Source organism: Phaethon aethereus (genome assembly GCF_964289735.1).
Source record: "Phaethon aethereus genome assembly, chromosome: 10".
Lineage (NCBI taxonomy): Eukaryota > Metazoa > Chordata > Aves > Phaethontiformes > Phaethontidae > Phaethon > Phaethon aethereus.
Genome location: NC_138586.1, coordinates 9,838,040 through 9,850,077, shown reverse-complemented (window position 1 = coordinate 9,850,077; position 12,038 = coordinate 9,838,040). Strand labels below are relative to the sequence as shown.

The window sequence follows — 12,038 nt, the reverse complement described above, 5'->3', positions numbered from 1 at the left end:
AGGTTTTAAGGTTTGTATGCAGTATAGATTAAGAATGTTATTGTTACAGCTGTTCAGTGACGTGCACACATTAATTTGAATCCTTTCTTTTGTCAACTTTGTTGATAATTTTCAAGTGGTCACTCTTTCATTGATAGAGTATCTGACAATCTATGCAAGTTGGTATTTAAGGACAAAAGAAAACGCTGCTTTATATTGTATGGTGTAAGGTGTTTCAGTGATGGCTGTGGGAATAGTTGTGCAATACTCAAACCTCCCATAGTTTTCTTCCCATAGCTAGTTTTCTTCTAGAGTCGTTCTCATGTAAATATGTCTCTAAACTCAGACTAGTACTGACTCCCCTTTTCAGATCATTTTCTGCTTTTTTGAGATACTGTTATTGCCTCAATGTGGAATAAGCTATAAATGCAGGTTAAACTAAGAATTTCTGATGTTAATGTTACAGTCCACAAGTTCATTAAGTATCGAGTGGACAGAAGAAGCCTGGTGAAGCAAAATACAGCATTAGCATAAGGTTTTTAGCTTGCTGCAGCAGTTACAGTGAAGTTGCACATCATACTGGTTCATGGTGTGTTTGAAACTTTGGACTTGTCAGTTGTAAACGATGACAGCTTTTTAATGTAGTTTTACTTAACTGGTTTGTCGTTTCATAGATATACATACATAAGATTTCTGAAATATTTCTAATGCTATTCATAAAACAAATTAAAGAAAAATGAGTAAAATAAGTTATGGTAACAATAAAATAATACCTGCATTAAAAGGGAGAACTTGGATATATTCAGATTATCTGTATTAAGGAATTAGTCTTTTTGGCTGTGAACAATAAATGCAGCCATTATTATTTTTAACTTTGTAGCATTTTTATTCCTAGGTGTGCCAAAGAATCTGCACATAAGGACTTCAAAAAGGCAGTTGGAGCTTTTTCTGTAACATATGATTCTGAAAACCACCAGCTTATTATTTTGGTAAGTACAAACATCTAACCATACCACTGGCAATGGTTTGTTTCAAACGTTCATGTGTAAACCACTGTTTTCTTTATTAATAATTTAGTCAATCAATGATGTAACAACAAAGCGGGCAAATATGCTGATTGATATGCACTTTCGAAGTCTTCGTACCAAGTTATCCCTGATACTGAGAAATGAAGAAGCTAGCAAACAGCTGGAGGTATGTTGTTTGTTTGTTTTCCCTAAAGTTATTGGGAGGGGGAACAAAACAAAACAAAAAAAACCAAAACACAAACCTCAAACAAAAAAAACCCCACTTGTGCATTTGTTAGCTGGTAGGACTTACATTGAGGTAAAAGAAATTATTATGTACTGATACTGTTCTTGGTGTTAAAAAGAGGCAGATGGAAATGTAACACAACAAAGAAGCTTACAGTTAAAGGGCCTGTTCTTGCAAAGGCTTATTTTTTATCCAATCCCATTTTATTTAGCAGATTTTTGTGTGGGATTAAATACAAATATATGTATATACATACATACACACATACACATGCGCATATATTTCTTTCATAGTTTGAGGCATAAAATTAGCCATTGTTGCACAGATAGTGACACATTGGATAGCTCTGAATTACTGTTTTTTAAAATAGATGGGAGTGAATATGGCATGATACTGAGATGGACTAGAACTGGATCTTGCATAACAACACAGTGAAAATGAGAGTTGGAAGGGATGAGACTACTGTTGGTAGGTTGTACAAAGGGATGGGTTTGTCTGTAGATAAAACGTTAGGGAATCATCTTACAGCAGAAACAGTTGGTGGTATTCCTGTGATGGAGAGTGGGTGTTGACTGGCAAGAAGCTTGACTCATACTTGTCTATGAGAAGAAGGAGGAAAAAAAAAAATTGAGGAGGCTAGGAAATAAGGGGATCTTTATAAAGTTGCATTCACATTTCTTCATGGTTTTTCTCCTATCTACATATCAGAAAATATAGCAATATTTCTGGAAACTTCTTTTTAGATTCGCTATCAAGAACTAGAAGTACCACTCAAACTACTGTAATTCAATTTTACATGGCTGTATACCAGCTCTGTTACTTTAGAGCCAGGTTTCGTTTCCCTCCACAATGCCAAGGATTACATCTGTTTGGTTTTAGCTTGAAGCGGGATGCAGTGTAGTAGTACAGGCTTCTTGTATCCAATAGGTGTACTCAGTGTTACGAAGCAACTCTCTCTTCTGTTGTTCTCTTCTTAGTCTCTTGATATCTATATTTCAGAGTTGTATTGATTTTCTTGATTTTTCTCAAGACCAAGAAAGGACCAGTTTATTCTTGCTGGTGTTCCTTTGTGAGCTCCACTGTAGCTCTTCAGTAATCCATTTTTCTCTGTCTTCTTCCAGAACTGACAATTGTGTGGGCAGTTTACCTCTTAAGTGCAAAGTATTATTTTGGAGGTGGGAAGAACAACAGCCTCTTCAGAGCTAGTTTTCTTTACATGCTCCCACATATGCATGCACTAACAGCTGTTGTCATTGATTCCTTTCCCAAACTAATCTTGGATTCTTGCTGTCACTGTAAGGCTAAACCTTTCTGCTGCTGTAAAGGACTTGAGAACTTGATTTGGTTCTCACTAGAAAACTGTTATTGGACGTTATTTTCTACCTGAAAAGTACATAAATGAAGGTTGTTGTGAGGTAAATATATACGGTTATAACTTGAGTAGCAAGAGTTGGGTGGTGTTTTTCATGTTGGCATGTGTTTCCTGTACTTATAATAATATAAAATCAGTTTCGGCCAAACCTGAGAAGAAAAACTTCAGATAGTAAAAATCATACTCACGATTTCTGTTGTGACACTTATATACAAACAGACTGCACGTGTCCATCTGTACAAGAAATATTTAGTGAATGCTTTGGGCTTTACTACGGTATTATTAGTTCATTGTTTCAATCATATAAACTCTTTTCTGTGTCTTATACTCTCTGAACTTTAAATGTCTGCTACTTTTTTTTCTTAGAGCACCTGCTTCACGTTCCCTGCTTTCTGAGCCATAATCACTAGACCAGCTTCTCTTTTTTTGTTTTGTTTTTTTTCTTTCCATTTGTTGTATCTTGTACCTTCTTTCTTTTCTGCATATTAGCTTCTTGTCTTGCGTGGCTCTACTTCTCAAACATGGCTTTTACAGCATCAAGTAAAATAACCAATTATTTTTTGTTTGTGTTCTTTCCTGGTGAGTGTGGCTTAGTTGTTGCTTTGACATACTAAGAAGCCTGAATTTACAAGTGTATTTTTGCATTCTGGTTTGTACTTTATTCTATCTGAATGCAATTCAGTCGTGGCCTATTAATAAGGAGGTATTAATACGTTATTTGCATAGGTGTTTCTAACTAATATATTGAAGGGAAGTAGAATACAGAATTTCCTGTGTTTAAATAAAATACATCTTTGTATTACATAATTTACAGAAAAGTTAATGATGTTTTAGTACAAGTTATGTAGCCATAGCTACAGTTTGACTATTACAGTCAAGGTACCCAGTGATGATGTAGCTTCATTTTTTCTACATATTGTAGATAGTTGTGTTAACAACTGATCATTGACTTGATCATCCTGTCCTCTGCTCTCATGTGGTGGTCTAACAGATATCAACTAGTAAATCGGAATTTGGATTATCTGTTAGAATGTAGATCTGTGAGTATTTAAAATAATGTTTACTTTCCGAGTTGTCTGTAATGTAGTTAATAAAATGCTTGATAGAATTTCCTAAGTATATGAAGTATGACACTTGGATACTTAGACCACTATCTACTGTAGCCAGTTCTCTGTGACAGTGATTTAACACAGGATATTTATCAACAGTTTTAAGCAGGAGCAGGTCAGATAACAGTAGCAGTTTAGCTGTGACAGAGTAGGGCTTACTGTGGGCACTTTCTTGATGTTTTCTCAACCTCTGTTGGATGTCATGTTGCTGAGGTTAAACTAATTTAAAGTGTGCTTGTATATGTCTTCACGGTAGTTAACAGCTTTGATTGCAACGCAGAAAGGTGTAGAATCATGTATCTTTCTCTAGAAAGATAATATATAGCTTTTTCTTTTTTCTTCCTTGCAAAACACTCTTTTACTTAATAGATTATCACACTTGGAAATTTTCTGTCTTCTCTTGATGCATAGTTCACTATTGTTATGTTCCTGTGTTCTGTTATGCTTGGACGCTTGTGGATAGTGTCCACATTTTTATGTAGGAATATTATTCTCTATAGTAAATAATTACTTTTTTACACATTATGTATTTGCTTTTGCCTGTAGATTTAAGTACTATAGCTTCCATTAAATGTATGACAACTTCATTATCACAAACAATATATATATTTTGTTCCGTATATTTGTCTTACTGATTTCTCTCCATATGTTTCTTTTAGTTCTCGGGGTGACCAAACTTAGTGGTCTTCCTGCCTCATGTAGAACAAGCATCCTATAAGATAACTGTCTGGTTTTTGAAAGCATGAAGAGGCTGTATAGGAGAAACTTAGCAGTCATTGTTTTAGTCTTTTTAAACATGTGGTTTTGTTTTTTTAAAAAAAATATGTCCATTTACCTTTTTTTCCCCGCTTGCTTGACAGGTTCTGAACTGCATGCAATTCGGCATTTTCCAAGTGGTTTTCCTTGCACTCTTGAGGCCTGTTCATGCTAATAACCTGAGCCACCTGGGTTTGACAGAGGCTGTTCATACCAATGCAGGATTGTATGGGTGTTGATGAAATCTAGGTTTCCTGCATGTTTGAGTATTTTCAGCACCATCCAACTCTACAGTGTGCTACAAGATATTTCTCAAAAGCTTCCCTCTGTTCCCAGCTCTCTTCTTGCTTGCTGTGTGGTGGAAGGTTTATACAATTAAGAAAATAATGAAACTGTATGTTACGTTTGGGCATGTATATGCATACTTGTACATCAAACCAGAGCTCACTAACATAGTTCTCTTGGAAGCTCAGGACTGCTTTAGGAAATTATTGTCATTGGAGTTATAGTTGGTTTGGTGGGGTGTTTTTCCCTGTTTTTGAATATTTTTTTGCAAGCTTTATCCAGGCTCCTACTGATACTTTTTCAGTTACTTTGAAAATCCTCTTCCAGATACAAAACTTTGTTAGGTTTTTGTTGTTTTTTCTTTTTCTTTATGGGTGTCTTATTTCATATAGGAGATCCTCATTGAGATTCTGTAAGCCATTTTGTATTGTTTGGTTACACCATAGCAGTTGCATGCAAAGGTGGTGAGTTGCAAAATGGTAACTAGGTGTTTAATTTGAGAGTAACTGAGCTTCAAACATGTGACGGAAAGTTGTTTTAATAGTCTTTAGTTGTTGTTATTGCCCTGCTGAAGCAAGGAATTTTGTCTTGATAGCATGTGACAATCTCAAGTTCTCAGACTGCCCCTTCTGTCTTGGTAGAAATGTGATTCCTGGATGAAATTCCTAACATACTTGTTTTCTGAATTCAAGTGATATATTGCAGTTATACCTTTACTTTCTGTTGCCTTGCATAGGCACAGCTTCTTCATTTTAAGTGCAGTAGATATCCATAGTTACTCTGTTTTCTATATAGTTTTTGTGTCCAGTGATTAAATTATTGCTGTTTTCCCCTACCTGTTGAAATGGGTGCAGGTTTTTTTCTCAGAGGTCATAGGGTCTGCTTTAATTAACACAGCTTCTATTTTACTAACCTTCATGAATGCTGACTTACCTAGTAACACTTGATAGCAGTAGATATTCTTTGGTAATTCAAAATACAGAGGTGTCAACACAGCTAGAGGCTAGCCTTATGTTAATATTTAAAAGGCTATATTAGGACTTCCAAAGAAGACTCTTCAGTGTTTTTGAAATGAAAATAAGTGCATTAAAAGGATTGATTAAGATAAAAACTAGGCTAAGCACCTGTTTAGGGAACCAGCTCGAAATTTATGTTGATTTCTCTCTCCAGTGTACTAAAAATCGAAGTAAGCTAATGTTATATTTTTCTTCAGAGTTCTAGACAACTTGCATCACGATTTCATGAACAGTTTGTTGTACGTGAAGACCTAATGGGTTTGGCCATTGGCACTCATGGTGCTAATATTCAGCAAGCCAGAAAAGTACCTGGAGTGACTGCTATTGACCTTGATGAAGATACTTGCACATTCCATATTTATGGAGAAGTAAGTTCCCTTCTTTAGCCTTTCAAAAAAAAAAAAAAAAAAAAAAAAATTGGGAAAACAGGTCTCCTTTCTCTCATACATCTATCAATTTCAGGATCAAGATGCAGTGAAAAAGGCAAGAAGTTACCTTGAATTTGCTGAAGATGTCATACAAGTCCCAAGAAATTTAGTAGGTATGTCAATTCTGGAGGCTGTGTGATAGTAAGGAAAAATGCCTTCGGAGAACTGTTTTTATGTTTATCCTACCACTCCTATAAAAGTTTCAAGAAGTTCTCTTTGTTAAAGGGTTCTAGGTGGTACAAAGCTTGGGGATTTGGGGCTCTGTTTTGATTTCTAGCTCCATGTAGAATTTTTACAGACACATTTACCTTCAGTATGTTGTAAAACATTATCTCCTGGTTTGCAGTTCAGCGATATCTTAAACCAGAAGCAATGTGCTAATGTTTAAATACAACGTAGAATAGCTTCTGGATTGAGCCAAAGAATTAAATTGCTTCCTCCAAAGATGTCCAGAGATTAGTTCAGCTATACAACACATGAATCTGTAGTCTTATATTTTCCTAGTATATTCTGAATAACTTTTTTTTACTTGTATTTGTCTTTTTTTCCTGTCCCTTTACATCTGAAATATAGTTTCTTTAAAAGCAGCACTGTGGGATGAACTGAGCGCCTAGTTAAGGTACCCAGTGATCAAGAAAATACCCCAAAGACAATCTATTAGATTTCCATTATCAAACACCCTAAAAAAAGTCCTCAAGAATGCATGCAGCCCTTGTGTGGGGGGGGAAATCTTCTAATAAGCTTTTGATGCTACAAAGCAACAAAAAAAAATACATGGCTTAATTCAGTAGATAAGAAAAGAATGGGGAAATACTATACAGTATAACATACCTCTAAAAGCAAATACTTCAGTAGGTTGTCAAGCAGTGTATGAAAGCTGGTGTTGAAGCAGTGTGAAATTCTGCAATGGGACAAGTACTTACAAATGTGGCATCTCAGCTCTGGAATTGGTTTAAAAACAGTAGTTTTCCCTTCTCCATTCCCTTCTGATTCTACTGGTGATAAGTAAAAATAAGCTGCCATCATTATTTTAACTTGAGGTTTTAATTTCTGTGTTTCTGTTTTCTGTTTAGAACTGTACAATAATTTCTGTTTTGGCAGGTTTTCATTTCTACTCTGCTTCTTGGCCTGGATACTTTAGAATATAAAATTGGCTGAACAATCCAAAATAAGCTATGTTTGATAACTTGCTTTTTTAAGTTTCTAATAATTTGCCAGAAAACGAAATAATTTGCTTTAAAAAGGCAGAAGGCTTTTTTCCTTTTACTACATTATTAATATGCTGAAATTTTTTATCTAAAGAAAATGGAAACATCTGGGTCTTTCTGTTTGTTTATCCTTTAAAAAATTTCAAACAGAACAGAAACAAAACAATAAAAAAAAACCATGCAAGATGTTGCTTTTTTAAAAGCTGTATGGAAATTTATAACCTGAAACATAGGTTAAAAATATATGCATACAGTCCTTACATAAAAATCTTTAATTATGTTGCTGAATTCTAACTGAAAACAAATATTTAAAAAGATGTATTTCTTTCACAGTGACAAGTAATACAAAGTTTGTTCTTTTTTTCTTTTTTGTTTCCTTGACTTTTTTAAATCAGTAGCAAGGCTTTTTTACATTTATTAGTAAGCTGCTGTTATGTTTGCCAGTGATGTGTAATGGAATAAAGTACTCAGAAGAAGCTTTTGACTCTCAGAGCAGCCTTTGTCATCAAGGAAGAACCTATTGGCCATCTTTTGTCATGTTTTCTACAAATATGTAGGATTTAAAAATTCATGGTAGAAAAATTGAAACAGAAAAATGAAACTTTATTTAGCTTTGAAGAATAGCAGTAATGTCCCAAAGTGGGTTTTAATTCACTCTTTATGGATTAATTGTATCAGCAAAACAATAGCTGTCATGCAGTCAGCATTTTTTGTCTTTATTTCAGTGATGTGCCTGTGAATAAAGGTTACATTGTGAGTTTTCCATTTGTTTTGTTAAGAAATAAAAATCTTGTTTTCTGCATGTAACAATTATTTTTTACATCACTCTTTCAAGCTTTTCTTCAATTCTACGATTGAAGGTTATGGCCTTCCCTCATTACCTCCCAAGCAGCTCAGTTTTCCGGTCAATTTTCAGAGCGCAAGTTACTTTGCTTAGGTTGGAGAGAACTAAAGTTTTTGTTTTCATTGTCTTAAATTAGAATCTCTGATTCCTAAGATAAATGTATGCATTACTGACATTAAAGTATAATTTATTTCCATTTTTATATTTTTACTTTTTAATGAATTTGAGATATTTGAAAACAGTTTATTAAAAAGCTAGTTTCAGAGAAGAGAATTTTACATCTGGCTCAAACAGCGTCTTTGGTAGTATCAAAAAACTTCATCAGGAAAGGTTTTTGTGAGCAAACTAAGAGTTTTGCTTTGTTCTCTACCCAAAACGTAGTTACAGCAAATGTTAGGGCATTGTGAAAGGGTGTTTTGTTTTTTGTTTTTTTTTTTTTTAATGCAACCAGCAATGTTTATTTGTAAATCACTGAAGTTGTTTTAAACCTACCAAAGCAAAGCTGAATGAGCATGCAAGTGCTGAATGCTTCTGTAATGAAGATGTGTAATTTCAAGTAATTTTATACAAAGGTAAGGCATTTGTGATTTGAAGTTCCTTTGTTACCTTATAGGAGCTTTGAAAAAGAAGGAAGCTATACTCAGTAACAAACTTCATTATCAAAGTACCTCTCTTACTGTATGCTGCAGTGGTTGTTTTGGAACATTACCAAATTTAACACCCCAAGCTTACTTAGACATTTTAGTTCATGGCTCTTTGTTGTGAAGTATTAAGTAGTTTTTGACAAGTTCTTGCACTGGTACTACTAAATACTCTTGTTTAATTAGAGTATAGTAATACTCTCAGGTTTATGGGGAAAACCCTAAGGGTGGAATGTTTTGTATGTTCTTTCTGTAGGAAAAGTAATAGGAAAAAATGGAAAACTGATTCAGGAGATAGTGGACAAATCTGGTGTTGTAAGAGTGAGAATTGAGGCTGAAAATGATAAAAATATTCCACAAGAAGAGGTATGTTTTTCAGTTAATGTGATTTCTGTATGTGTTACTTCATGGTTATATTCTATCCAGTGATAAATTCTTCCTTGTATCTGCATAGTGGTAAGATATAAAGTTTTTATTAATGTGTGTTTTTCTGATGGAATCTGTTTTTCCCTATTAATGCTGAGTGGCATTTTTATACAAATTTGCCTTGTTGTCTGTGTTTGAAAAATGCTTTGTGAAATTTTTTGGTGATGCACCTTCTCAGAGATTTCATTTTATTCCTGTTAGAAGCAGTGACACTGTTTCCCAACATTTGCTAAGCTGTATATATAAAATATATATATATCACATATACTTATTTAGATTATATATTCCTGTTTTCATTCGTTAATATGCTTTGAGTTTGATCTCTTACGGTTTTACCTGATTTAAATTTTTATTAGTAATTTCTTATATTTTAATAAAAAGCTTGTGCTTTATGATAACCCTCTCTCTTTTTAAAAATGTTACCTAAATTCACAATAGCTTGTAAATTGTAACCTAAAGAAGCATGAACAGTGTGATACTCCAGGTTCATATTCATACACAGGAAGGCTATCAGCCTTGTAAAGAGCCTTAATGAAGTCTTGAACTTTGTAATTTGAGGCACTTCTATGAGGGGCTGTGTTGAGGAGAAATGTTGAAGGTTTGCAAGGAAAGCTTCAGGCATGAAGCTTTTAACATGTCAATGCAAACAGATTTCCTGCAGTTTTCAGATGTGAAATATGCTTAAAGAAAACTAAACTGTCTGTAATGTACCTGGAAAACTAAGCATGTACCAGGTAGAGAACCTTTGCTAATTTGAATAAGATCTGAAATACATTTCTGGAACCCTTACGTTCTTGCTTGAATAGTTATTTCATCTTTTGTATTATCACTGTAAAACTACTATTGAAGACACAGTCCAATTTCCATCTCTTTGTAAATGGTGGTTAAGCGGTGAAGTTTGGGGTTTTTATGACTTTACCAGTTTTACATCTGTCTGAAAAAGTAAAATAGTCAATGCTTAGATTTAAAGGATTCACTGCTATGTCATATTTCATTTCTAATGATAAATCCTTGCAGCATAAAATTCTTGAACTACCTTAATAATCAAGAGGGTGTTGTTATTGCTGTAGGCTAACACTTTCAACATTTCTGATGTGTCAGCCTACAGAATAATAGAAGGGCAAGTAGTCATGGCTGCAATTAGTATGTCAGGGGTTTTTTTCTTCCTTGAAAAGCTTATTTGTTGATGTTCTTTAATCCAAAATGCAGCTTTTAAAGATTAACTTGAAAGCTTTTTTTACCTGCCAAGCTCTGCATTCATACTTCTGTTTTACCTGTTAATGACATTACTAACACTGGCATTGCTTACACTGCTTCATGTGTTAGTTGTGTCATACCAGGAGCAACACAAACCTGAGATCAAATCTTGGCAGGTAAGAGTTCTTGTAAGTTTACTTGTATTTCATATTTGAAATAAATGTGCATTAATCTTCCCATGTGTGAACTTGGGTATTACAGCCCTTCTTTTTGTAAAGAACAGTAGTTTAAAAATGAACTTTTAATACAGCATTCACTTTTTTCCTTATGACTGAGATGTTAGAATACTGCCCATAAATTTCAGGTGCAATTTCATAATTTCCATAATTTTATAACAGGATCTTTACAATGAGATAGGTACTATTTGTTATAGTGTTATATATTTATCTCTGAGTTTCTTATGCACATAAGGTCTGCTCAGTATTCACCACTGAAAGTAAGTTGAAGATTGGTACTCCTGCTTTGAAGACAGAGATAAGGTTCAATAAATAAGCACTCTGGTGCTTTTCTATGGCTAAAATTGCTTGACATTGTTACCAGCTCATATTCTTAATAGTTGACATTGCTATACATAGAATCCACTGCTAAAAGCGACAAGCCATTTCCTTAAATGCCTTTTTAAGTCAATTGTCTTGTGATCTTTTAATAATTGACACTACATGCTACTTAATGCCAGTTTAGTAGAAATTCTGTTGCTCTTTATCAGGTTGTATTAAATACTTATGAAACAGAAAATACCCCAGATAATAAAACATGTAAGTCAATGACGCCTGTGGCTAAAGCATTGCAAATGCTCATGAAAGTTAGTGTTAGTATTGAGATTTCTTAGAATGTAATGTTTGTATAATTTTTTTCTTCCTTGTTCTTTAATGCAAATGTGTAAGATCTAAAAAAAGTTGTATGTAAAAGAAAAAAAACCCCACAAACCAAAAAGCAGAGACAAATTATAGACTTGCCACTCTTAAGGAACCTCAGCTGACTGTGCATGTATTATTTTTTAAGACATTTGTGTCTCAAATCACTTCACTTTTTTTGGGGGGAGCCACATCCACCCCTCCTTTGGAATGCAGTCCTGTAAAGGGTATGGTACAGTGAAAATAGAAGGTGTCTTTAGAGGTCATGATGAGATACCAAAACAAAATTTAAATTAATTCAGTAGGTGTAGCTAAGCTCTGGGTATGCAATGATGTAGGTCTCAGCAGCTGAGTGTTTATGAGACTTTCAGGTTGACTTCTGCAGTCAACAGTGAAGCTTATACTGGCATGGTGAGGCTGCAGCTGGTACAAGAGTCAAGTAGTTTAAAGCTAGCTCACTTGTTCTGTGTGGGCTGCAATCACACCTCTGAAATGCTGCATAGACCTGTTTAGTTTTGGCATGGAAATTATCCTTGTATCTGTTGAAGTTTAGCTGTTTTCAGCACTCAGGGCGGCCCTTTCAAGTAGATTTCTTAGCCTGCCTTGGCT

General features: G+C 34.4%; 1 protein-coding gene across 3 annotated transcripts in view; it reads left to right on the top strand.

Moving 5' to 3' along the window:
* FMR1 (fragile X messenger ribonucleoprotein 1) overlaps positions 1–12,038 on the top strand; it is a gene marked incomplete at both ends in the record, with an annotated part of 34,724 nt that overhangs the window by 12,933 nt on the left and 9,753 nt on the right. For 2 of the 3 annotated variants that reach the window (XM_082004332.1, XM_082004331.1), the window contains 5 exons: positions 875–968; positions 1,057–1,173; positions 5,969–6,139; positions 6,234–6,312; positions 9,149–9,258. In XM_082004332.1, coding sequence (XP_081860458.1) covers positions 875–968; positions 1,057–1,173; positions 5,969–6,139; positions 6,234–6,312; positions 9,149–9,258 — 571 coding nt within the window. Of the gene's footprint in view, positions 1–874; positions 969–1,056; positions 1,174–5,968; positions 6,140–6,233; positions 6,313–9,148; positions 9,286–10,658; positions 10,692–12,038 lie in introns of all 3 variants that reach the window. The other variant, XM_082004330.1, reaches the window with a different exon arrangement.